This window comes from Ursus arctos, unplaced genomic scaffold (assembly GCF_023065955.2).
Source record: "Ursus arctos isolate Adak ecotype North America unplaced genomic scaffold, UrsArc2.0 scaffold_1, whole genome shotgun sequence".
Taxonomy (NCBI): Eukaryota; Metazoa; Chordata; class Mammalia; order Carnivora; family Ursidae; genus Ursus; species Ursus arctos.
The window spans coordinates 107,064,247-107,088,519 of NW_026622763.1; the positions used below are offsets into that span (position 1 = coordinate 107,064,247).

The 24,273-nt window shown below is 59.7% G+C and overlaps 1 protein-coding gene across 6 annotated transcripts in view; it reads right to left on the reverse strand.

The window, feature by feature from the left end:
* HDAC4 (histone deacetylase 4) overlaps positions 1-24,273 on the reverse strand; it is a 301,426-nt gene that overhangs the window by 32,183 nt on the left and 244,970 nt on the right. For 5 of the 6 annotated variants that reach the window (XM_044380446.3, XM_044380448.3, XM_057306129.1 and 2 more), the window contains 7 exons: positions 20,677-20,934; positions 18,002-18,188; positions 14,792-14,925; positions 11,503-11,623; positions 6,192-6,238; positions 2,174-2,281; positions 287-342 (listed from right to left, as the gene is read on the reverse strand). In XM_044380446.3, the coding sequence (XP_044236381.2) occupies positions 287-342; positions 2,174-2,281; positions 6,192-6,238; positions 11,503-11,623; positions 14,792-14,925; positions 18,002-18,188; positions 20,677-20,934 (911 nt within the window). The remainder of the gene's footprint in view (positions 1-286; positions 343-2,173; positions 2,282-6,191; positions 6,239-11,502; positions 11,624-14,791; positions 14,926-18,001; positions 18,189-20,676; positions 20,935-24,273) is intronic. The other variant, XM_048213944.2, reaches the window with a different exon arrangement.

A 24,273-nucleotide genomic window follows, 5' to 3' on the forward strand; every position in this document is an offset into this window, starting at 1 on the left:
GACCTGAGGAGTTTGGTCAGAATGTTCTAGAACAATGAAGTGCCACATGAACTTGTTCTGGTGCAATTCAAGTCTCCACCCAATTTTTTACTAGAGTGAAGGCTGAGAAGACTTGTCTAGACTGACATTTGTAGGTTCCTGATTTGAGCAGCAAAGGTCCCCCGGGCCGCTCTGAGCTGCGCTAGTCACTCGGGACCGTGTTTTCACTCAGGTGCAGCCCAGCCCTTTGAGAAGAGGAATCAGAAACCGGCACACCCCTGCCCACCACGGCCGCGTGTCCACTTACATGGGTGTGCTCTCCTCCGCGTGATGTCCTGGAGGGCGGACCACGGCAAAGCCGTTCTGCACACGACATCAGATGGAGGAGAAACAGGGAGGAAGAGGGGTTCACATCAGTAAGAAAATGAGCACAGACGGGACTGCTGGCAGGTTCAGAGTCACGCAAGGACATAGAGCCACAGCACGTTGGGCTCACAGACGGGGACAGGACAAAGGGCTGGCTGTAAGCACTTCAAAGACGTCTGGGTCCCTGCTTTTAAAGAGATCGTCTGGTTGTCACGGTCAGTAAAATAAAAGGTGAATTTGTCCCTGACGTTTTATCTTTGATGGCTCAGAAGCAAGAAGGCTTGGAGCTGCTTAGCTCGGGGATCTGGATAGGAGTGGACGGGGCACCCTGGGCACCAGTATCCCCAGGAAGCCACTTGACAGGAACCCTAGGTGCAGATAAAGTACAAGGGGCTCAAACCAGGGGCTCCTGCCCGAGTTTGGCCTTAACATGAACAACTCGGCTCCCAGGGGAGTGGGCACCGTAGAAAACAAGCGACCCATTTACTTGGAAGAAGTAGCTCAGAGGCTGGAGAAGCTGCCCCCGCCCCAGGACCTCTAAGCCACTGATGCTTTAAAGAGCCATCTGTAAACCACTCTGTAGCCCCTGCAATGAAAACGACTTAAATGGGCATGTCGCGTCTCGCCAGCAGGAAGCTGTGTGGTCACGGCTGGGCATGGAACCCCAGGGCCGGCTGACCATCGAGGACGGGGCAGTGGTGCTCAGCCTGCTGCAGGGCCGGCTCTGGGAGGGACAGGGTGAGGGACACAGGCATGTGGGAGCTCCACCTTTTGCACTCCCAACGCTGTAGAACCAAGCCGTCCCTGCACACGAGCCCCACAGAGCGGTTCTCGGGAGTGCGGGCTGCAGACCTCTGGGGGTCCCCGCGCCCCTCTGGGGGCCTGTTCTCCTAACAGTCCTGACTTGGTTTGCCTTTCTCGCTGTGTCGACAGGCACACGACGGTGCCAGGCAGTGCCAGCAACGGGCACTAAGTCCCCACCCGTGAGTGCACACCTCCTAACACCCCGAGCCAACAAAGGGGAAGGACGGGCAGGTGCATGTGGGGTCAGGGGCCAGACTCGGGCTGTCGTGTGAAGAGGAGCAGTTTGGCAGACGTGCGCCCTGAGCTCTTCCCGACACTCAGAGGACCCCCCCCCCCCGGACGGGATGTGCGCTGATGTGAACGATTTCAAAAATCAGCGATTCCCGACACTGTGCGACAGGATGGGTCGGGCTGCTGGAAGATCTGCATGATTCAAGGAGCCCGTACGTCCAGGTGGGGAGGACGCCGCGCTGCAGAAGTCCGGTGTGCACAAAAGCTGCCGCCAGCCTGCAATACCCGGCAGGCTTCACTGCTACTGTTTCAGGGCCCACAGTGCCGCTAACCTCGAGAGACTGCCACGTGTGGGCCTGTGGTGGAGCACCTGAGAAGAACCTCCACGGTCATCTGAGAGAGCTGGGTACACCCCCCGCCCGTTCCCGCCTCCGTGTCAGGCCAGGCGCCTTTATGTGCTTCTAGTGACCACAGTCGCCGGAGACGGAGGCAGAAGCAGGTCTGGGACTACAGCTCGTCCACTAAGACGGGCGTTCCTGTTAGTTTCAAATGAATAACTATGTTTTTAAAGTGCTCCGTTTCAACCTCTAGTGTGGCGGTCACTGGTGATGACACCCGTATGCAAAGCTCCTGGGGCTCTTCAACAGAGGGTAAGAGTGCAAGGTGCTCCCGGGGATCAGCAGGTCCCGCCTTTGCCCCTGGACAGGAGCCGTCCTCCCCGTCACCATCCCCCCGCCCGGAAAGCCCCTGGCAGGCTCCTTTCTGGGCCCGTTACTGCAGGGTGCTCACCGACCTTCAGCTCCCCCGTGGCCACCTTGAAGACCAGCTCGACCACGCAGCCCACGGCCAGGCGGGCCGCCCCCGACGAGTGCACCTCGTTCCATATGGTGTCGCTGTCCACCTGCGGAGACAAGGGTCCTGCCATAAGGGGACGTATCAGCCGTCACCCCTGCCCCCCACTCCTGCGGGGGCCTTGCAGCTGGGGGCTTGCGAAGCCTGTGGGACCCCAGCACAGAGCCGCTCACCTCTTCTTCACTAATTATACAACACACCCAGCTCACATTAGGGCTTACTTTTTTTTTGAAAATATGACAAAAAATACTAAATAGGAAAAGAACCACAAACGCAGCAGGAATGAGAGGTGCGCGACTTTACCCCTTCTGAGGGCTCACTGCTTTCCCCAAGTGCTTCAATGTGTGTGAGGTCAGAGCAAGGGCGTCAAGGTCACCAAGCTCCTTGTCTGTCTGGTGTCGCTGCAAGTACAGGGGAGCGTTACTATCCGCAGATAAGGAAAGTGGGAATCGGGTCTCCCCACAGGAAGACTTGACCTCGTGCTGACTTTAACGAGTCGCTCCAGACGTGGGACGGGAGCACGAGGGACGAGAGTGGGCGCAGGGGGTGGGAGGAGCTGGCCCTCGGGGGCCGTCCTGGGGGAGGGGCATGCACTGCTCTGCCCCAGTGACAGGGTGTTGGCCCGGTGGGCTGTTCCACCTCAAACAGAGAAACGTGTGTGGCACAAACAAGTTTAGGTCATTTCTGTTTGTTTACTTAGGCTCATTAGATTTTTTTAGAGCTCTGGCTACTGTGCGCATTAAAGGAGACAGAGAAATTTCAGCAGCCAGCTCTGCAAGCCAGTGGGGGCAGGACCGGAGGGCCCAGACGAAGCACAGAGCCCCTGGGAGCCCGGGCAAGGGCCCCTGGGCACCATCTCCAGCTGCGGGGCAGCCGGAGCCTCGGGCACGCTCATGTGCCCTTTGTGGGGACGCGCCCAGCCCAGTGAGAGTTCTGAGGAGCTGCGCGTTCACAGGCTGCTCCCCTGTAACAGTGTCTGCCAAGTCTATGTGAGAGCCCCTCCTTCCCAAATCAACCTCCTCCGAGCACCAAACGCTCCGGGACTCCAGAGACAGAGGCCAGGCAGCCACACAGAGGGGACACAGCCAACCTGCGCCTGCCGAGGTCCGTCCAGGCGCCCACGGGCCCCTGCCCACCTGACAAGGACACCGGTCATTATGCGGGGGGTGGATTTCCTGCAGCGAACGCTTGAAGCTTCATCTTCAAAGCAAGATGACTGAAAATACATTTATGAGGGGTTCGAGCCATTTCCGGAGGAGTGTTATTCTGTGAGGGCTATTCTTTTCAATGACCAAACCTCTGTGTTCTTTAAATAGTTTCCAAATGTCCAAAGAACGCTCTGCACTTTGCCGACTCTCCGCAGCATTAATATTCAACTTTCAAAGCCCAGCTTCTGTTGTAAATAACACGGGACCGCTCTTCACGGAAGTAACCGTTCAAACAGAGCTGTCCCGGCCGGCTATTCAGCTGCAGGGCCGTTCGTTAAAATCGAAGGTGACGGTCCTCGGGCGAGAGTGCCGGGGGGTCCCAACCTCGGCTGTGCCTTCCAAGAGGGTGAGGATGACGGGGCCAGGCTGGCCAGAGGCTGCTCCCTTGAGGACTGAACACGGTTTACACAGAACCACTCGATTATTTCTCCCCAGAACGAGAGGATTTGGGTCTTCCGCCCAGGGAACCGGAGCCAGGAGGCAGGCTGGACAACCCTCATGGCTCTCTGTGTGTGACCCCAGGGCAGAAAAGGCCCCATGATGTCCTGCCCAGAGTGAGGGGCCGGGTCCCAGACTGCCCCTGTCCTCAGAGAACCCAACAAGACGTCCCTCAGCTTCAGGGCCCGAGTCCTCCAGCTGCCGGCCACCAGCTGCCGGCCGGACCGGCCCAGGATGGCCAGGTCCAGCCCTGAGTTCCAGGAGCACGAGGCTCGGGGGGGGGGGGGCAGAGTGGTAGTACGATTGCTAATGCAGGAGCGGCAACCACAGCAAAGAGCGAAGGCCAGCCCCCCGTTGTCCTAGGCAAAGCCAGGAACGAGCAGAGGAAAATGTGGAGGCCGTGTCCTGCAGAAATTTAAAAGGGATGCCCCAGGGGTTGGCTGATTCTGAGCACGACATGGCCCTTGGGGAGCCATGGAGCTGGGGCCACAGCTCCAGGGCACCCAGGGCCAGTAAGGGGGGCCACAGCCCTGGCAGGGAGGGGAATTCACCCACACCAAGTCCCCTTAAGGGGAAACTGGGATCCTTGGGAGGTGAGCAAAGCAGAAGTTTCTTTTATTTCCTTTGAAAAAAAGTTACAATGATTCAAAGCCTCTCCTTAGCACAGGTAAGGAAAAAACCAGTTTGCAAGTAACTTTCACACACCATCACACACCCCAAATGTTAATTCAAACTAACTTTCAGGACAAGCAGAGCAGCCTCTCCCTACCTGTGTCACTACCCAGAACGCCCATGCTACGCCCACCTTTGGCTCCTAGGGGCTATTTCGTTTTCCTGACCCCCCGCCGGGGGCGGCCCTCCCACTGGGGACATGATGCGCCCACATGAGCACTGTGCTTCTTTGACCTCCCTATAGAGGAAACGATGGGAAACCATCGAGAGAGAACCATCCCCTAAACACTCTATGGCTCACACTGTCCACTGATGAGTGCACGGGCTCCTTCTCTACCCAGCTGGACTTAGTGGCATCTCCCACCATCTCCCTGCTCTGGAGCACTTCTGTGCCTGGATGTGAAGGTGGGTGCTGGTCAGCCTGCGGGGGCTGGGCTCTGGACGCACACTGGGCGTGGGGTGGGGGGCTGCCTGGCTCCAGGCCCCAGGCCTGACTTTAGCTTTCATTTGCAAATTATAAATCCTGACTTGCAGGGCAGCCGAATCCAAGCCGTTTTAAGTCTGGCCAAAAATTTGCCCCGAATTAAGAGATTGCAGCCTACTTACGATACAAAATAACTCTAGGGGGCTTGCTGGTGGTATGAGTAAATGCCGTTTATTCTCTTTCTGACGGGATAATTTTCAAAGCAGCGAGTTTTGTAAAGACTCAGGAAGAAAACAATTTTGTTTCATTTCCATAACAGAATCCAGACCTCGAGCTTTGCCCTGCGATCTGTAATTAGGCACACACTCGGCCGCGGCCCAGTTCCAGCCCGGGCGGCTCTGCTGTCGGTGCCGTCTGTCCGGCCTCGCCTCTCCGTGGCCGGCCGCGCTCTGGCCTGCAGGGCCGCTGCGGGGAGGCGCAGGCTTGCCCTCAGGGGTCTGCTCTTGCCCCCCACCCCCTCTCACCCAAGGCGATGGGAGCCGGGGGAGCCCCTCTCCCTTAACAAGGAGCTCTGGCGGGGGACACCTGACCTTCGCTGCGCCGAGGGAGGGGTGGATGTCCGGACTGGAGCGTCCTTCACGGTTCGGCACCCACAGCAGGGTCGGGGAAAGCCGTGTGAAGGGCACCGGTTCTCCTAAGGAGACCTGAGCGGGTCTGCTTAAGGGCATTGTTGCTCGTAGAAAAGCAGCAAGCACGGCCAGGCTGGCGGCTCTGCACACTTCACGGGTCCCATAAACACCAGGCTTCCACGTCCTGAGCTTCAGCTGGGGCTTCGGGCTGGCCGTGGACGCAGCGACCACACACACCCTTGCTCTACTGCGCGATGGGTTCCCGGCCTGAGTATGAGCGCGCTATTTCTCCGCAGGCGAGGCAGGGACCCCGACCTGCACACCAGGTCCTGTTTCCCGAAGCGAGCATGGGTGCCAGACGACCTTCCCGGAGGAAGGTGCCCAAGTCCGGCCTCCCAAATGCTCCCAGGCTCCCAGGCCTTTGAAGCCACACGTGCGAGCGTGGGGCAGCCCCGCCCGCCAGACCCTGTTTATGGAAAACACCTGGCAGCAATTATCCACTCGGCGGAAAACAGGGCAGCGATTTCTGTGACCACTGGGACCCCGAGAACAAACAGAACATTATTTGCACATTAAAGAAATACTTACCCCAACACCACCGCAGGGCAGCCTGACAAACACAGACGTTAGCGAGCCTGCAGGGGGAAGGACAGCCAAGGTCAGGAGGGCAAGGTCACAGGCACCCCGTGGACAAGGAGCACAGCATGGGCTCTGGAAACGGGGTGCCCACATGGCACTCTGGCGCCTGTGGACCGTGTATCCACGTACTGAGGGGCAAACTGGCTCCAAAGGTTACAAGACATCACCCTGTGGCCCGCTGTGGCTTGGGCCGCGTGGGAACGGCCCCTGTGGATAGACCTGGAATTCTCCATGGCAACAGCCACTCCTCTGAGGCATGGGCCCCAGAGGTGGGCTTCTTCCAGCCTGAGCTCACGTACATCCCACAGAACCACCTGGTAAGGCTGCGTCCCGAGCACATCTCGCCACTCACACATCCAACCTGGGCCCTCAGTGAGCCTCCTGCCGGCCCTCACACTCCCAGGTTCGAGGCTCCAGTGAGCCCTGTAGACACGGAGGGACTCTCGGGTGTGTGAAGAGTGACAGCCCCCTCCCCATTTAGAAACATCCCCAGTCCACCTGGATGGCACACAGCTAAGAAACCACAGTGTTGGACTGGCCATCCACGCCTACCCCAGCCCGAGACGCAGAGGCAAGTCCCCTCTCCCAAAGGGCTCAGCCCTGTGCCCCGGGACAACAGCACGGACTGCCTTCTTCCTCAGTGGGATCCACGGATGGCTGTCACAAGGCAGAGCCACCCCCACCCCCCCGAGTGCGAAGCCCACTTCCATGTGGCTGCCGCCCCTCCAGGACTGACCCAGGAGAGGCCCTCTCTGCCGCCTAGCTACTCCCTGCTCCCTTATGCCTCGGCCCCGTGGCCCCCAGGCCTTCCTGGCAGGTTCCTTAGGCCAGCTTCGGACTCTGCTTTCTGGACCTGGCAGGGCTGTGCTCACTGTGGGGAGGCCCACTCCTGACACCTTCTGCCTGATCCAAAACACGGCCCCTGCCCTCAATGCTCAGGAATCGCACTACCAGGACCACAGGAAGAAAACAAGTCTTGGGTCACTGGACCTGGTCTGTGCCCACCTCACCCCAGCTCCTGGTGAGGACCACACCAGACCCCGAGCCCAGAGGCCCACATCATGCACCAGGCTCCGGTCTGCACCCTCCTGCAGCTCACGCTCACCAGGGCCACCCCTCCCCCACTGCCTCTGAAATGCCTGGATTCTGGGTCCACCCTAGTCCTGCTTCCCCTGTGCCCCCCACCCCCCAGCCCTCCTCCATGCTACGTCCCGCTGATGGCCGCTGCCTGGACCCATGGCTCCGGCTCTAGTCAAACGCCTTCTCAGTGGAGCCCCTGTGGGGCTGGGGACAGGTGAGGCTTCCTTCCCTTGTACTCAGTGCCGGCCCATACCCGGCGATCTGCCCCGCGAGTGGGTGGGCGGCTGGCCAGGCGGGCAGGAGGCAGAATGCCGAGGAGGGTGGTTCCTGAGGGGCTTGCTCAGTATGGACCGTGACCCTCTGCAGGGAGCCAACAGGAGGGAGAAGACGGGCTGGGGGAACAGGCCCAGGGCAGGAGAAGGCATGGACGCCAAGTCTCTCGTGGTCCTACTTTGCCCCGTGCCCTGTAACAGGCCTTCCTAAGGGCCTAGGGCATCGATTGAGGCCCGGTGAGTGGCTCTGACAGGTTCAGCCTTCCAAACGTACATGGCCCTGGGTGGCCACTGGGGCTGGGGATGGCTTCATGACCGGTTCTTGCGTCACAGACCTTCCCAACAGGAACGTGGCACTTTCTTTCCAGATAAGTCACAGGTCTGTGTGTGGGACTTCAGACACAACTGTGTCCAAGTCCAAGGGAAAGAGCTTCTGCGAAGACACTGGATTTCTCTTTGTGAAATTAGAACCAATACGCTCTGCATTAAAAACATAAATCACCTAGCTATTTTGACTTGGCTCATTATCCAGCAAGCAAACGATCAAAATAGTGAGAAAAGGTAGGATCTCACGCACTCCCAGGTGGGCGGTAAGCACGGAGCTCTGCACAGGGAAGCGGTTCTGGAAAGAGCTCCTGAGGCCCGTGGCCGTTCTCAGCACAGCTCATCTCCATCTGTCTCCTGCCGCCTGCTCGCCTCTGGCCCCCTCTGGCCTCCCGTGGTTTGGGGCCACCATCACCTTGGTGAGGCCACAACTGTCCAGGCAGAAGTGGTGACTGATGCATTAAGGGCCACTGTGCTCTTCCCATCATGGCAGCTGCTGACAGGTGCACTGGTAGGACCGTGGACGTGGGGAAGCTACGTCCTCACATCGTGCCTGCAGCACGGGCTCTTCTCTCGACCCTTCCCGAACACTTCCAGGCACCGCTCGGCCATCTGACTGGTGACTGCCGTCAGGAGACACACTTGGACCTCCGGAAACCTTGAAGGCTGGGCCCCGCACACCTTCAGTGCGTGCAGCCCCCGTCAGCCCAGCTGCACCATGCCAAGCAGCACGACCTCGATGACCACGCAGGTCTTCTCACGTACGGCTTAGAAATTTGTGGATTCCATAAAAAGAGGGCAACTCACACAGTAGTGTCCAAATGCCCAATTAGGGTTGTTAGCAACAGCTGAGGTCATCGCCAACTTTACTACGTCTGGACCAGTCAGACGGACAATAGGACTCCTGGTTAGAATAGCATCAGACATTTAAAAATCGATCTCAAGGGCAGAGAAGGTAACTGGTTAGGTGTCCTTGTAGCCACGGGAATGGTGTTTTAAACATAGTGTTTAGCAGAAAAGAAAGAGGAAACAATGATTGAGGATATCCTCGCTGTAAATTACACACAGACATACTCAGTGTGCTTCACAACAACGAAATGAACACGAAACACACTCAAAGGGCTGCAACCTCCGGGAGAGAAACAGGGATGAAGATAATGGGAAGACATTTCAGCAAAGAGGCCAGAAACAGGACAGGGGGCTTCAGGGGGCCGGTGACGTCGGCCTGACCTGAGGAGGGGCAACCCCATCATTGACCTGGGTCCAGGAGGTGCCAAAGAAGGGTCACCAGGAGCGCGACCACTGAGGTCGGGGGTTACTGGTTCCATGCCTTGGCAGCACCGATGACTGCATGGGGCCCACGGGCATCTCTCCCGTGCTGGAGAACACTCCAGGCAGCCGAGGCATCACCCTGGCAGGAGCGGTGTTTCCCGGAGGACCCTGCAGGACCGTGGGGACCGGGCCATCCCGCCAATCATGCTGTGCTGGCCTTCCGCACACAGCCTCCTTGCTCAGCAACTCCCTCTCCCGCCTGTGGCCCAGTGTCCACCCTCTCAGCCTCCCTCCACGCTGGAGAAGTGTGTCCTCTGGGAGCCTGGAGGAAGGATGTCCGCCGATGCCTCTGCTCCTCCTCACCCTTCCCGGCTGGGTCAAAGCTTCGGGCTGGGAAGAGCCTCCGCCCAGAACTGGCGAGGCAGCCCTGGTGTCGTGGGGCATTTGCCCTGGAATCTGGCACACCTCACCTGGTCCCGCCATTCCAAGTCTGTCCCTTCTGTGCCTCGGGGGGTCTGGGCGGTGTGGCTCGCCCTGTGGTTCTGGGGCTGGCTCGTGATTGCTCCAAGGTGCTCCCTTCCTTTACTCTCGCTTTCCCTGGGAGCGCCCGTGAGTCAGGAACACTCCTTTGAGTCTTTTCCTCTCGCTTTCCAGGGGACTGACCGCCCCGACCTCCCAGCCTGGGACTGTCTACTCCTGCAGCTGCGTCTGATGGGACTTTCTTTAGTGTTCTGGGTCTCTTCCTGCCTTGCTGCTCTCGTCCAAGTTACGTGGCCATGGTAGCTCCTCTCTTTAAGGGTAGTAAGGACAGTTCTGGTTTTCTCTAGTGTCCTTTATCTCCCAGACTTCTGTCCTCTGAGCTGCCGTTTCAGATTGTGAAGTGCTTCCCCAGGTGCAGATAATCCTTGGTCATCTGTCCTCAGACGGAGGCCTAAAAGCCACTGGGCATCCCAGGCACACAGTGGGCCTCTGAACTGGGGGCTCCCTGTCGGGCATCCTCATGTCAGCTTCCTTTGGGTTGGCTATTCTCTGAAGAGGGGTCTGTAATGTCTGCCTGAGGGCAGGGTCTGCATGAGGGGAGCCCAGCAGGGAGGGGAGGCAGGGGGTAGGCACGTGCCTTGCCCTGTTCTGTTCCTGACATTCGTCCCAGCCAGGGAGTCCCGTGCCCTTTCTGTCCAGGGGTTGGGAGGGCATGGGAGGCTGGGCTTCTCAGGACCTCTGGCCTAGCCCCTGGTCTGACTGCTCCCTACCCTCCACCCCAGGCCCAGGGTCTCTGCCATCTAAGTCCACGGGTCCCATTGGTGGTTTCTGTCCACAGCGCTGGAGTACACTTTGTGGCACCGGCTGTCCACCTGCTTCTCCAGCCTCTAGGCTCTCCTGCCGCTGGGGCCTTTCCCATCTCCCAGAGCAAGAAGTCATGTCTTTTGAAGACCTTGTTACTACAGGGCAGTGGGGCTCAGGAAGCAGATGACTGGCCCCCCCAGGACCGAACCCACAGGTTTCCTCCTGGCCACCAGCTCCCCCCGTCCACGGACAAGAGCCACTGCAACCGTGTCAGGCAGCTCCGTGCTGATCGGATTTCCAGCACAGAAGATGTGCTCCCTAAGGGGGCAAGGCAGTGAAGGAAGGAGTGAAGGAGCGGGTGCGCACGCACGCACACACACGTGAGTGAACGGGGCGCACTGCAGCGGGATCCGCCCAGCACAGCGTGAGCAAAGCCTCTGGGGACACTGGAGAGGAACCAGCCCACCGCTTCTCTCCAGGTCCAAGGTGGCCTGGGGTGAGAAGGGCCCAGGAAGGGCCATGACCAGGGTGGGGTCTGCGCCCAGGAGCCCAAGGCGCAGGAGGCTGCTGAGACTCCCACCGCCTCCCCAGGCAGCGGATGCCCGTTGGTAAGTTCCAGACGCCAGGAGGATCCACCCGCCAGCACGGCGACCCAGACCCTGCAGAGAGCCCTCTCCAGGCTACCCCTCCCCTCTCCCCGACTCCAGGCTCACAGCAGGCCCAGGCCCGGAGCTTGAGTACCCCCGCCCCCCTGCCCCAATCAGCCTTGGGTATCGCCGGTTACAAGACATTCCACAAACCCAGGGCTTCTCACCAGCGTCGAGAGCACACAGCTGACACAGGCCTGAAACCGGAGGCCCACGAATGCCGACAGGGAGACCCTCCTCCAGCCCTCAGCTCGGTACCTGGTGCAGGCGCCACGCAGAGGGCCGTCCCCGCCGCCGCCGCCTGGGGCCGGGGTGGGACCAGCAGGCACAGGGCTGGAAACACCGCCTCGGGCGGTAAAGGTAAAGAAGGCCTTGAAATACCTAGAAGTTTCTTACTGTCCAGTTTCTGCCTGTTGAGGGGGTTTGTGCCGTACAGCAGGGCGTGCGCCTCCGAGTGCACCGTCTGCAGCTCCTCCAGCGTGGCCTTCCGTCCGCGGATGCACTGCAGCGACAGGGGAAGGGTTGCTCGTGTCTCCCGGCGCCCTTGGGGCTTACTGCCGCAGAGAACCACGCGCGGGAGAAGCACCACCCCAAGGAAACTGTATACGTACACGGGCACAAAACTAGCTGGTTCTTGCAAAACAAGAAGTAGATAGCACCCAACACATTTAAAAAATATTTAAAATATGTTTTGGAGGGTTTACACTTTAATTATAACTTTAAAAACAGATTTAGACAGATAATTCCAGCCTTCAATGCTTTAACCTTCCCTGTCACCCAAATGATTTGGCATCAAATTGCTACTTTGCTTTCCAGCTGCTGGGGTCTGCTCGTCCAGGGAGGGGGGCTGCCACACCCGGTGGGGGCTGCTCTCTCCGGGCCCCTGGGCTCACACCCAGGCCCTGCACACCCCCAACCCCGGGATCGAGCCCCTCGCTGTGACCCGCACTGGGCCTGAAGTCAGAGAATTCGGCTTCTCATCTGCATGTCTGTCCACAGCTTCCTTCAAGGCTACACGGTTATTTTCACATTTCCCCAGAAATTAACATAAAATCTACTCTTTAGTTGGGCTACGCTTAAACTTTTAAAAGGACGGTGGCTTATGGAGCGAGGTTAAAGCTAACATTTCACACTGACGTGGCTTTTCTGAGGGCCGCGGTCACACAACTGTCTACACGGCGGTGGAGGCCGCCGTGGTGGTGGTCCAGGGGCTACTCTCGCTCCCCGCCACCTGGCAGAGGATCTGTAACTGCTCACGGGTGACAGCTTCCCAAGGGACGCCCATGGACACAGGAGGGAAACGAGAGCAGAGGGAGCAGATGCAGGGCGGCTGTGGCCGGGTCTCTGCCAGCCCGGCCTCCTGGCGTGGACAGGGCCATGAGCTCCACGCCCTCCACTGCCAAGCTGGGCCCAACGAAGCAGCACGGGGACGGGAGGCCGGCCCCTGGAGGGGGCATGCCAAGGGGCACAGACCAGGAGGCTCGGGCCTCCACGTGGCCGGTCCTGCTAACCTCTCTGTGGTCAGGCCAATTCCTCCCACCGTGTCCAGCGCCTGGACCCTGAGCTCTGCCACCTCGGGGGCCCGCGTGGGAGCCTGGGGGAGGTAGGGCCACCACATTCCCTTGGGCTGACTGAAGCAGGACGCGCACCGTGAGGTCAGCGTCCCCACCCATCGAGGGCACCTGGCTCTGCATCCCTGATGTCGCCATGCTGACACTGCACGCTTCACCCAGGCCTCTTCCCAACCATCTGCCGACTCAGGTCTGACCCCATGTCCGGTAAACCCCTCTCCTCCTTGGTATCCCAGTCTGCAGGTCTGAGGACCCCCTGCAGCCCCTGGCTGGGGAGTGGGTGACACTTCCCGCCTCGGGGCCACAGGAGGGCAGAGGGGTCCGAGGGTCTCATTGTCCCCAGGTGGGCTGTTTTGCCATCGCAATCCTGTGCGTGTCTGCTCTTCTGGCGAAGAAGCTCCCTGAGAGGCCCCTGTGCTGAGGGGACCCTCCCGGGAGAGGCCAGAGGGGAAAGAGCAAGTCATGGGGCGTAGGCCTTTGAAGGCGGGGCAGGGCCCTGGCTTGATCCCGTGGGGCGGCAGGAGGCACAGGACACTCGGGCACGGGAGAGTTCCTCCTAGGGGTGTCCGCCAGGGCAATGCTGCCCCCCAGTGGTGCAGCCTCTGGCCAGACCCCAGAGAGGGTGCCACACTCCTCACCAGCCCGGTGGGGTCACGTCCTCCCCAGAGGGCATGCAGGGCAGGAGGCTGGACCCAGCTTTCAGGCCCCTGCCCCCTTCGAAAACCACACATCACCATAAAACTGGTAAATATGGGGATCACGGGAACCACGATGACTTAAATCCCCATGTACCCTAGCTTCTGTACGAGGAGCAGGTGGACGCACGCAGTGGGCTCTGCGTACCCACTTCCCCGCACATGCCTGCTCGGGCCGGTCGGGGGGGGGGGGCTGTGACAGGTGGGGGGTGGTGGCTGTGACAGGTGGGGGGGGTGGCTGTGACAGGTGGGGGGGGTGGCTGTTACAGGTGGCGTGGTCGGTGTTCATCAGCTGTAAGGCTCTAGCTTTCCTGCAGCACTGTGCGGGCCAGCCCGTGTCAGCCCGTGTCCCATCCTGTCCCTACTTGGGGGGACGTGTCTAGCAGGGCTCCTGGGAGGTGGGTGACACCAGGCCCCCTCCAAAGAGGAGGACTTGCCCCGGAGCCCCCACCCTCCAAGCACACAGTACGGGCAGGGCCCTCTGAGGAGCGCAGCGCTCCTTGTGACGGCTGCACCAGGGCCAAGGGCAGTCGGGTCGCTTCGCGGAAACGCTGCCCCGCCCCCAAGGACAAAGGAAACGCAGAACATTGTTCAGGGCAGCCTTCCTGCCTTCTTGGACTGGGGCCCCACTGCAGCCAAATGTGGGGCCGAGTGAGTTCCAGGCCCTGGTGGCGGGGGTGGGGGCTTGGCCTTCCTCGTGCGAACAACAGTGGCACCACCACTGCTGGACCGCAGGGACATGAAGAGCAGCCAGAACCTTCTCACTGGCCTCAGAGGGCGCTGCGTGCACGGGCTGACGTCCAGCCAGACTCAGCTTCCCACACTCCCTGCCACCTCGGAGGGACTTTACTTCTGGGGAAGCCCTCAAAGGCCTGAGGCTCTCCCTACGCCCTCCTAGCAGCTTCTGGAAATATGGAAGTAAGAGAACATTCCACAAAAAGCTAACAGGAAAGACCTCCTCTGTGGGCCTCCAGACGCTGCCCTTGGCCAGAGGCCTGATGGTGGCCTGGCCACGCATCCCAGGCGCCAAAGGGGAGCATAGCTAGGAAATTATTTCTCCAGGGACTCGGCCAGAAGGAAAACAAGTAGCCGTAGGGTTCAGAAAGTGGGAGAGGGCAGAAACAGCATACAGAAGGGGTGCAGAAGGATGGGGCAGGCAGGACAGGGGGCAGGAGGATGGGGGCAAGAGGATGGGGGTGCAGGAGGACAGGGGGCAGGACAGAGGCTGACCTCCTGGAAGGGAGGGCCTGGGTGTGTAGGAAAACAGCCTTGGGCTCTCTGGGGCCCACCCGCAGGTGCCCGACGCCACGGTGGAGCTGCTCACAGGCCCCTCCCCAGCTCGTGGCACACGCACGCCCAGAGTCCCGCGGCGTCCCGTGGCAGGCGTGTGCGGGCCAGCCTTACCTCGCATTTGCCTCGGAGGCCGGTCTCCTGCAGCCGCGACCAGATGCTCTGGATGCGGCCGGCGTGCTCGGGGTGGCTGTTGCTGTTCCCGCAGGCGCACTGGTGCTTCAGCATCAGCGTGTCGTACACAAGGCCTGGGGCAGAGAGCGCGGCCCAGCCGCAGTCAGAGCGGCCGGCGGGGTCCTCGGCCGCCGCCCCCCCCCAAGAAAGCGGCCTGGCTGGGGCACATCGCCACGTCCTAGGAGTGACAGAGGCTAACACAGGTTCCGTCTGCAAGGACCACTTGTCTGAAAAGTCCAGGTCCACCAGAGGGCAAGCGGAGTTCCCAGAAACAGAAGCAGAGGCAAACGTCCTGCTCATAGCTCGTGCCCAGAGGTCCCCGGGGTGGCGGGAGCAAGTGAAGAAGGAAGGAAAGGCTGCCCCACGCCCCTCCCACTCCCTCAGCCGTGGGGCACTTGTGGCAGGACTATGCTGTCCTCCAAAACCAAGAGCTTTTAGTCCCAAATCCCAGGCCCTCTCGTCAGGGAGCAGCCTCTCTACGAAGCTGTGTGCTGGGCTGAGTCCTGCCTGAGGTTCTGGGGCTCAGAAGAAAGACAAGACTTGGTTCCTACCCTTAGAACCTTCCAGAGCAGCTGGGACAGTGTGTGAGCATACACAAACAGGCAAACACCAGGGTATTCAAAATCAACCCAGAACAGACAACACCGGGGCCCGGCACTTGTGCTAAGTACCCGTCTGCAGTGTCCTTGGGGACAGGGCAGAGCTGCGATGCCTGCTGGCGCCCCTTGCGGAGCCACAGCAACGGGGTCACCCTCAGGGAGGGACGCCGAGCCCGGGCTCTGCTACACAGGGAATGGGGACACCCCTGGACCACAGTGACTGAGGTCACGGCCAGGAAGATGCTGTGAAGGGGGATGGGTCCTGCGTGTCTGGAGGCGAGGCTGGAGGAAGGGGAAAGGGCAGGCGGGTGCTGTGCACATCCCTACAGCTCCCTCCAGGAGGCACCCCGTCTCATGCTCTTCCCGCAGAGGGGAAGCGAAGTTGGGGCTGAGGTATCTGCCAGGAGGGGTGCCCCGCTGCAGCACTGTCTGCAGTCCCCTCACTCCTGCTCCCCGAGGGTCAGGCAGGCCTCTGTGGGGGGCACCTGCGTTAATACCCCCTCATCCTGGCCAGCAGAGGTGGGGGCACCATGCCAAGTGCTCTCGTCAGACCCACGGCTGCTACTTCTACACGATGGAGGCTGGGGAATGGAGGCGCCGTCACCAGCCATGGGGGAGCAGAGCTGCAGCCACGCCAGACACTTGGCCTCAGGGGGTTCTAGTCCCAGTACCACCCTCTCGGTGAGTCGGGCTAATAGGAGTCAGTCCCCCGGCACTGTAGGAATTCTGGGTATACCAGCAAAACTGAGGGGGGCAGAGTGGACATCTGGTAAAAATAAGCAGCTGGTCAGGAGCAGGACCCAAATGCAGAAACTCACCACCAGTGCACTAAAGTGTGTGGGCAAGACACGTACATTCGAGAGGCCGCGTCCGGTAGATCATAAGAGCAGCATATCTGTATCTCTGCACACGCGCGTGTGTGTATACAGAACACACGTTCACACGTGCATGAACAACCCGGATGCCCACCAGTGCAGCGAACACGGCATCATCTCGGTAAAGCACTCGACTGATATTTACTGCTCATGTGGCTGGAACTCTCGAGGTGACAGCACGTCACTCCCGCTTACAGATGGGACACGGGAGCACGAGTGTGCAGAGCTGGGCGCGGCAGAGCCAGCCAGGACGAGCCGCATCCACGGGCACGGAAGACCCCAAGACGGGGCGTGGAGGATTAACAAAGAGCACACAGGGACATCGGAGTCCTATCTGCGCAAATAAACCACGTCTGTCTCCGTCTGTCCGTGCACAGAAACAAATCTGAAGATTTAAACAAGACTACTAACGATGGCTACCTCTGGGGAGTGGGATTAAGGGCAACTGTCAATTTCTTGGCGTTTCCATCCTGTTTGTTTCTTTTATAGGGAACTCATTGTTTCATGCATTTTTAAAAAAGTAACAATACAGACGAGCTAAGAAAGTACATGAGCAGGGGGGCCCCGGCTGGGTCCCCCCTGGGTGGCACGAGGGCTCCCTGGCCCCCATGGTGGGCACATTTTATGTGGCACATTTCTGCCGTGGCCACGGGAACGGGGGTCTCCCTCAGGGATGTGTCCATCTCAGGGACCCGTGCTGATTCCATCTGTGACCCTCTGCAACTTCCTGGTTTTCTTTCTGAAAAGCACTGGTTTAGTCTCTGGATAATTACTAATCACAACTTTCTCTGAACATGAAGAGTATCCTTTTAAGAGCTAACGAAGAGAACTTAGCCACGTTCAGACAAACGGCTGCACATTACAGTGAGCAGAAAACTAGGATGTTTTATCCTTTGTCCTACGACAGGGCTGTCTGAAGAAGGACGAGACCATCTGTATTTAGAGGACTTTTTCCCCATCTCTGACGAGAAGTCTGAGCCGAGAACGATCTGCAGAGCCGTCCGCGGCCCTCTGTCCCGGGCCCGCCGTGGCTGGCCGTGGGGACCACCTGACTCAGAGCGGGGAGCCTCAGACCCACCTACACAGTTCTGGCCCCTGACCATGGGGGTGGTGCCGTTCGGGCAGAAACAGAGTCCTGATGGCGGGTTCCTCTCCGGCTCCTACAGGGGTGGGGCAGGGCGGGCAACTATACCCAGAAGGCAAGAGCCTGGGGGCGGCTGGGCCGTCCTCACACTGTGTGGCCTGACACCCAGAAGCTACCTGGGCCGTGTGGGCATGGCCCTGCACGAAGGTTCGGTTCACAGAGCGGGTGATGAGAAAGGACAAGCTCACAGTCCCTGCTGACCACGGACGGGAAGCCCCCCAGCCTGCTGGCCATGCTGACCCGCCAGTGGGCTGTCTCTGGACGACATGGATTCTCTAGCAAAGGGAAAGTAGGCTTTTGTGCCTGAGAAAGACCACAGTATCAAGAAGAGGGGGTGGGGAGAGAGTCTCTGTGACTGACACATCTGGTCCCCCCGCCAGGGTAAGGCCAGGCGAGGACACAGGCGGCCGGCCCCTAGACCCATGCACCCCTCACCCTCTGGACAGGACGGCCCCAAAGCGGGCCTCACCCGCAGGCGCTGGCCGGCCAGTCCACCGGGGCTGCCCCGACCCCACGCCCCCCGTGCACATACCTGTGGTGAACCTCGGTTTGGTGGGGGGCTCCTGCACAGACATGGGGAAGGTGGCAGATGCCGGGGAAGACTGTGCCCGGGACAGAGGCCGGTGGCCGCCAAAGGACACGGGGATGCCGGCGGCCTCCATGGATGCCTGGTAGTTCCTCAGCTGGTGGATCCGCTGCTGCTCCAGGAGCAGGGCTTGCTGGGGGGAGGGGACACGGGTGTTCGCTCCTTCCAGGAAACCTCCCACTGCCCTGGCTGAACGGCTACAAGATCTCTTCCTGCAAACCATCTGCCCGCTCACCGGTTCACTGGCACACGGCACCTGGCCCGGGACAGGCTGCCTGCTGCCCACGGAGGCCCCCGCCTACAGGCAGCCCTCCTGGGCCAGTCTGCTGCTGTCTTGCTTTAGACTGAGAAGACACGATCTGCATGCCAGGAACATGAGTGAGGAGCACATTGCAGACTGGAAACGCTGACTCTTCATTCGCTGCCACGGTTTGCTCCCTGGCCTTGCCCCACCCCACACCCCACACCCCACTCAAGGGCAGAAAGACTCTAGACGAAGCCAAGAAGAAATGTCTTGTTCAGGTCCCAGATGCCCGGGCCCAGCTGGCCGGTGTCGGGATGGCGAGGGGGCAGGTGCGCCTCTCTGAGGAGGTGGGGACCCAGATGGATAATCCCCAGAGTGTCAGCCACCGTTCAGCGAAAATAACCGGGGTGAGAGGAGGGGAACTCAGTGAACATACGCTTTCATGAAATACTCTTTTTCACAAAAATTGTGTTTCTGAGAAGAGCGGGCTTTGGGAAGAGCACAATAGCACAGCGACCAAAAACGAGCAGTTTAGAAACTAAGGGAGCTCAGGTGTGAACAGGCAGGTCAGTGCTCGGAGCAGGGACAGCCTCTTGTGACTGTGCCCAGCAGGCACATCACGAGCTCGCACAGCTCTTCTCTGCCCTGGACGTGAGCCAGTGGACAGACACAGGGGACTCCAGAAGGGGCTGCGGGATGGGCAGGAGCCAGGAGTCAGACCCGGGACCATGGTGGAGAGGGAAGCGCTGGGTGGGGCACACGTCCCCGGGAGGGGCAGAGGGGAGCCAGAGGGGACAACCTGCCTGCCCAGAGCGTCCCTGAGGAGGCAGGGGCCAGGCCTGCAGGGAGGGCGTCCCTGGAATGGTAAAGGCGCTGCGGGCGACAGGCCGCGGCGCCAGGAAAGGCAGAGCTCCTCCACGAGCCCGGCCTTTGTTTCTGTGAACAAATCTTGTCCTTTTGCAAGACCACAAGGCCCACAACCGCGGCCCCTGCATGAGAAGCAGCAGCACAGCAGCCATACGGCTGTCGGAGGGGAAGAGAGCCTCTGCCCAGCTACCCGCTTTTCCTGCCTTCAGAAAGCGGAGTCGGGAAGGAGCAGAGAGGGAGAGAATGGGGCCAGCTGCCCGAAGCTGCCTTCCCATGCTTCTGCTGACAGAACCCCCGACCACTGGGCTCACACCCATTGCCACGGACACCGAACACCACCCAAAAGCACCTCTCCCTGACGCACGGTTTCTAAAACATCGGCTGCCCTGTCTTACACTTACATCTGCAAGTTACTCCAGGGACCGCCAAGTTCCCACTAGGGAGCTCTGCTCATTATTCTTCAAAGAATACATAAAATAAGTGTCTCTAATCATTGTCTTGGGTTTAGAGCACAAGAAAGCTTTTTTCCTAAATAAATGCCGATGACTTCATCATCGACGAGACACCAGCCCTAAACATTTATGTAAGGCCTTTCCAATTTCCTGTAAGCATCCCCAAGATGCATCGAATTCCAGGTATAACCGCAAGGCCCTCCCATCGCCACTGAGCAAAGCCCCATCTCGGGCAGCCTCGTAGGACGGCCAGCCAGGCTCAGAAAAGCACGATGAAGGCTGCCTGCCTGCAGCACCTCACTTCAGAGCGCAGGAGCCACCCCGCTCCAGACACAGCTCTGCTGTTGAAGGGCACGGCCAGCTTCTGTGTCCTGGGCACCCCTGGCTCTTGGGTTCCGCTGGTTGAGAACAAGCAGCTTCCCCAGGGACTCCGACTCGCTGGCTGGCCTAGTGTTTTGCAGACATGGCAGTTTTACTTTTCACTATAAATTGATAAATCAGTCATCAGATTTATTCATCAGTTTCTTGTGAGTTTGGTTAATATGTGTCAGTGCCTGAGACTAGGTATGCGTGTCACTGTTTTTTAGATCTATAAAGTTGGTCACTGCTGCCCCCAAAGGCCCTGCCTGCCTTTTTAATCAATTAAGAAATCAATCTCCCTCCTCCTACCTTTAATGATTATGCTGATCGTACTAACACTTGGATTTATGTTAATGTACAGTTTTTATATCTGAAAGAAAGTAATCTCTTGGGACTTTGGGGCTGGTGTTTGGCTGGAATACAGATGCACAGATGGCCACAGTGGACAGAGGGCCAGTATCTCCAGGTATCGCTAGTGTAAAATAGATTTCAAACCACAGCCACATCCCACAACACCCAGGGAAGGATGGGCAAAGACCCAGCCAGGCAGGAATGGGGGGGCCCTTCAGTGTCCACTGACTGCCAGCTACAGGGCGCTGCCCCTTGGGGGATGTGGGACTCTGAGGGCCTATCCCGTCCCCCCAGTCCTGCCCTGTCCGTCCTCTCCCACCTTGCCTAGCCCTGGCCAGCATGGTCACCTGTCTGAAGAGCAGCTCCTGCTCCGTGGGCTGGCGCTGGCCAGACTCAACGTCCCGCGGGGGCTCCGCCTCCTCATCGTCACTCTCGATGGGCTCCTGCTTCACCTGCACTCCGGCCAGTGCATGCGCCTCCTTCTGTCCTGACAGCCGGTCCAGGTAGGGCTCCTCCAGAAGGGCCTGGTGCTCGCGAAGCTCCTCCTCGGTCTCCTCGGGGTGGCTCTCGGGCTGCCGGGCCGGCTCGTTCTGTTTGGGGATAATCTACAAGGCAGAGGAAAGGGATGAGGGCGACGGAGATGATGGGACGGTAAAGGGTGGCACAGGCTCCATATCTCAGAGCAAAGGGACAGATGACCCCCGGGGATGTTGCTAATCCTGAGCTAAGGCCCAAACCTGGGCGCAGGCGCCATCCGCCCCGGCCCAGGAAGGAGACAGAACCACACCTGCGGCGCATCTGGGACGCACGTGTGCGCCAAGCATAGAGAGACGCACGATGAAGGGCACAGGTGTCGAGCCGGGCCTGCACCCGGAGGAGCGGCTCCGTGGCTTTGATGGAACGTGAAGCTCTCCAAAGCCCCGGTTTAGGTCTCTGAGGGGCAGCACTATCATGGAGAAAGAGCCTCTCCACCACGTTCTGTTTCCAGAAGGAAAGAGGTTTTCAGGGAAACCTAACATTTTGTAGTCCTTGCCCATTTGTATGTTAAAGGTCCTCACGGAACTGCCTGCTTTGTCGCCCACACCAGGACGTAGCATGTCTGAGTGATGGGGGATGGACTTGCTGGCCACCGCTGTGCAAGCGTTAGCGTTCTGTCCACTTGTCGCAGGGCCCAGCCCGGGGGACAGTGACACACCAAAAGTTGGCTGAGTATGCAACCTCCGGGGCACCCACTTCACCTTGCTGTAAAAAAATGGAGTTTAGACTGGCAAAGGATTTATTTTATATGATTAACCCTTGAACTGCTTATAATAAATATTTTCAAGGAAAGCATAACTGTGAAAGGCAAGCCACGGGAGCCACGGCCACTTTCTTCATACCCAACCCTATGGCAGCCTCCCGTCAGGAACTGTGACCCAGCACGGGGAGGGAGGACACGGGGTCAGTGCGATTTCAGCAGAAGGATGCCAGCCAGCCAGAGAGAAGCCAGAAGACGGCATATAAGCTACGACTTTATTTCCAATAAGTATCTGCTAACCATGCTAGTTTACCGAAGTGTTTTAAAAAATCCTGACAGTTTTGAGATCTGTAATTATATTTTACTTGTTAAGCTCATCTCGTTCCAGCACACCTGGAGCCCGCAAGGCCTGTGTTGAGCCTTGTGGCCGGTCAAACTGCCCTGGGCCCCAGACTGTGACGTCCTAACAGTCACGGGGACAGGGACGGCCCTGTCTATGCCACAGAGGGTGCTGGGCCGCGAGTGGCCATCAGCACACTGCAGTTCAAGCCTGGGCTTCGGGGCTGGCGAGGTCAAGAGCTCCCTGGCTCCCCCCAAGGTCAGACTGAGGATGGAGGCGAGGGGCAGGGAGCACCACAGGGATGGGATGCTTTGGGGGCTCAGCCAGGTGGGGGCAGAAGCCCAGCAGAGGGCTGCGTGCGGGCAGCGGTAGCCCCAGCAGAGGGCTGCGTGCGGGCAGCGGTAGCCCCAGCAGACATGGACGATGAGCAGGAGGCAGCCAGGACTCTGATCCAGGCTCAAAGCCCAGCCCAGAGAGTGACATCCGAGCGCCAGGTGGACCTGTGAGGCTGACGTCCGTGAGAGAAGGGGGATCTGAGTGGGATTCTGGAGACACGTCAGGGCCTGAGAGGACAGTCTCCGGGAAGCACAATGGGGGTGAAAAGCCCCAGCTGTGGGCACGGCAGCTCCAGGCAAGGCTCACGGAGCCAGTGATTCAAGGGCGAAAGGCGGGGAACCACACAAAGCAAGGAAAATGGAGGCAAGGCCGGAGAACTAGGACAGCGGTGTCACGCAGGACAAGGCTGAGGGGAGGACGACGGGGCCGGTCTGTGCTGCCCTGCGGAGGATGGGAGCGGCCGGGCACCTGCAGGCTCAGAGGAGGGGGCCATGTGCAACCAGCCCCTGCCCAGGGAAGTCCTCACACAGGGTCTGAGGGGACTGCCCCGGGGAAGCCCTTGCGCAGGGTCCTCTGAGACGGCCCAGGGAAGCCCCTGCACAGGGCCCGCGGAGACGGCCCGGGGGGCATGTGTGTGGGGGAGGCGGGGGCAGGCGTGGGGGAGCAGGGTATGGCAGCCACCTGAGGGGACCCTTCATAAAGGTCACCAGGGGCTGTGCCTGCTCCCGAGGGGCCCAGGGCCCATTCTGAGGCCCTTGCGGGAAACCCAGCTCTAACGTGGACGCAGAGCCCCGGGCCTTCTTCGGGTGGACGACAGGGGAGAAGACGGAGGAGGAGGGTCAGCCAGGAGGACACAGGCTGGGGCCTCCCCGGAGGACACTGGGCGGTGACAAAATTGAGAAGTTGTCACAGAGGAGAGGGGAGAATGGCTGTGGGAAAGTGTACACAGGGGACAGAGTAGTGCCCCCCCTCCCTAGTTTCTTCCAGCATTTTCTTTTAAATTTTAGAACACCACAAAAGTTTCAGGGAGAGCATGGAAGCCCCACGTGCCCTCACCTAGACACAAGGCCTTGGCTCCATGGCCGCGGCCCTAGGAGGGCAGTGCAAGATGGTGAAAGCCCCGAGGCAGGGGAGCACGGCGGAGCAGGAACAGGACCTGCCTGCTCCCAGGGTGAGAGTCCCAAGCTCCCTCTCTGGCCTTCCCAGCTTCCTGGGAAAATGAGGGTGCCTGAACAGTGACCTCCAGGTCCCTCTAGAGGACTTAGGATGCTCTGGGATTCCATGAGAGCCAGCCCGGCTCCGTGTAGGATTCCCAGAGGCTGGAACGTGCTGGACCCGCTGTTCTGGGAGCTCCGGGCAGGAGCAGGGACACCTGAGCTGCTCCCATCTCCCTGGAGCTCAGTGCCCATCCCTCAGCTTGCAGGCCGCGGCACAGACGGAGTCAGGGAGGGACGTGGTAGCGGCCTCCCCGTGATGCCGAGCGCGCTCTGCCACAGGGGCTCTTGGCTCGGCAGTGACGCAGGTGGCTGTGCCCTCAGCCTCCTTGGGCCGCGGCCACAGGCAGAGGCTCTCGCTGCCTTCAAAATGCAGTTCTGCGTCCCCCAGCCGGGCTGTGGGCTCGCTGCACCGCAGAGCTGGCTTCGGGGGTGAGGCTCCCGTGGGCAAACGCATCTGCAAACCCACCCAAGAAACCAGCTCGTTGTTCTCCAACGCCCTTTGACCTTAGGAGCCCCTTTTACTGATTAAGTGAGAACAAATTCAGGTCCCAAAGGCCAGACTGCAGTTCAGGCCAATACTGAGGGGTCACTGGACGTGCTGCTAGTTAGAGCACCCAAACACAGAAGCCCAAGCTCTCAGGTTCACAGCCCGACTGTGGGCGCCACAGGACTCAAGCACCGCGTGGTGCTCAGCAGCCGGGGCGGGAACTGCACCTGCAGCAAAGCCCCGGTCCTGCAGGGGTGTGGACGCCCGCAAGCGCACTCTTCCAACAGGAAGAAGAACGCATGTGTGCTGCTGCACACTTCCCAGCCA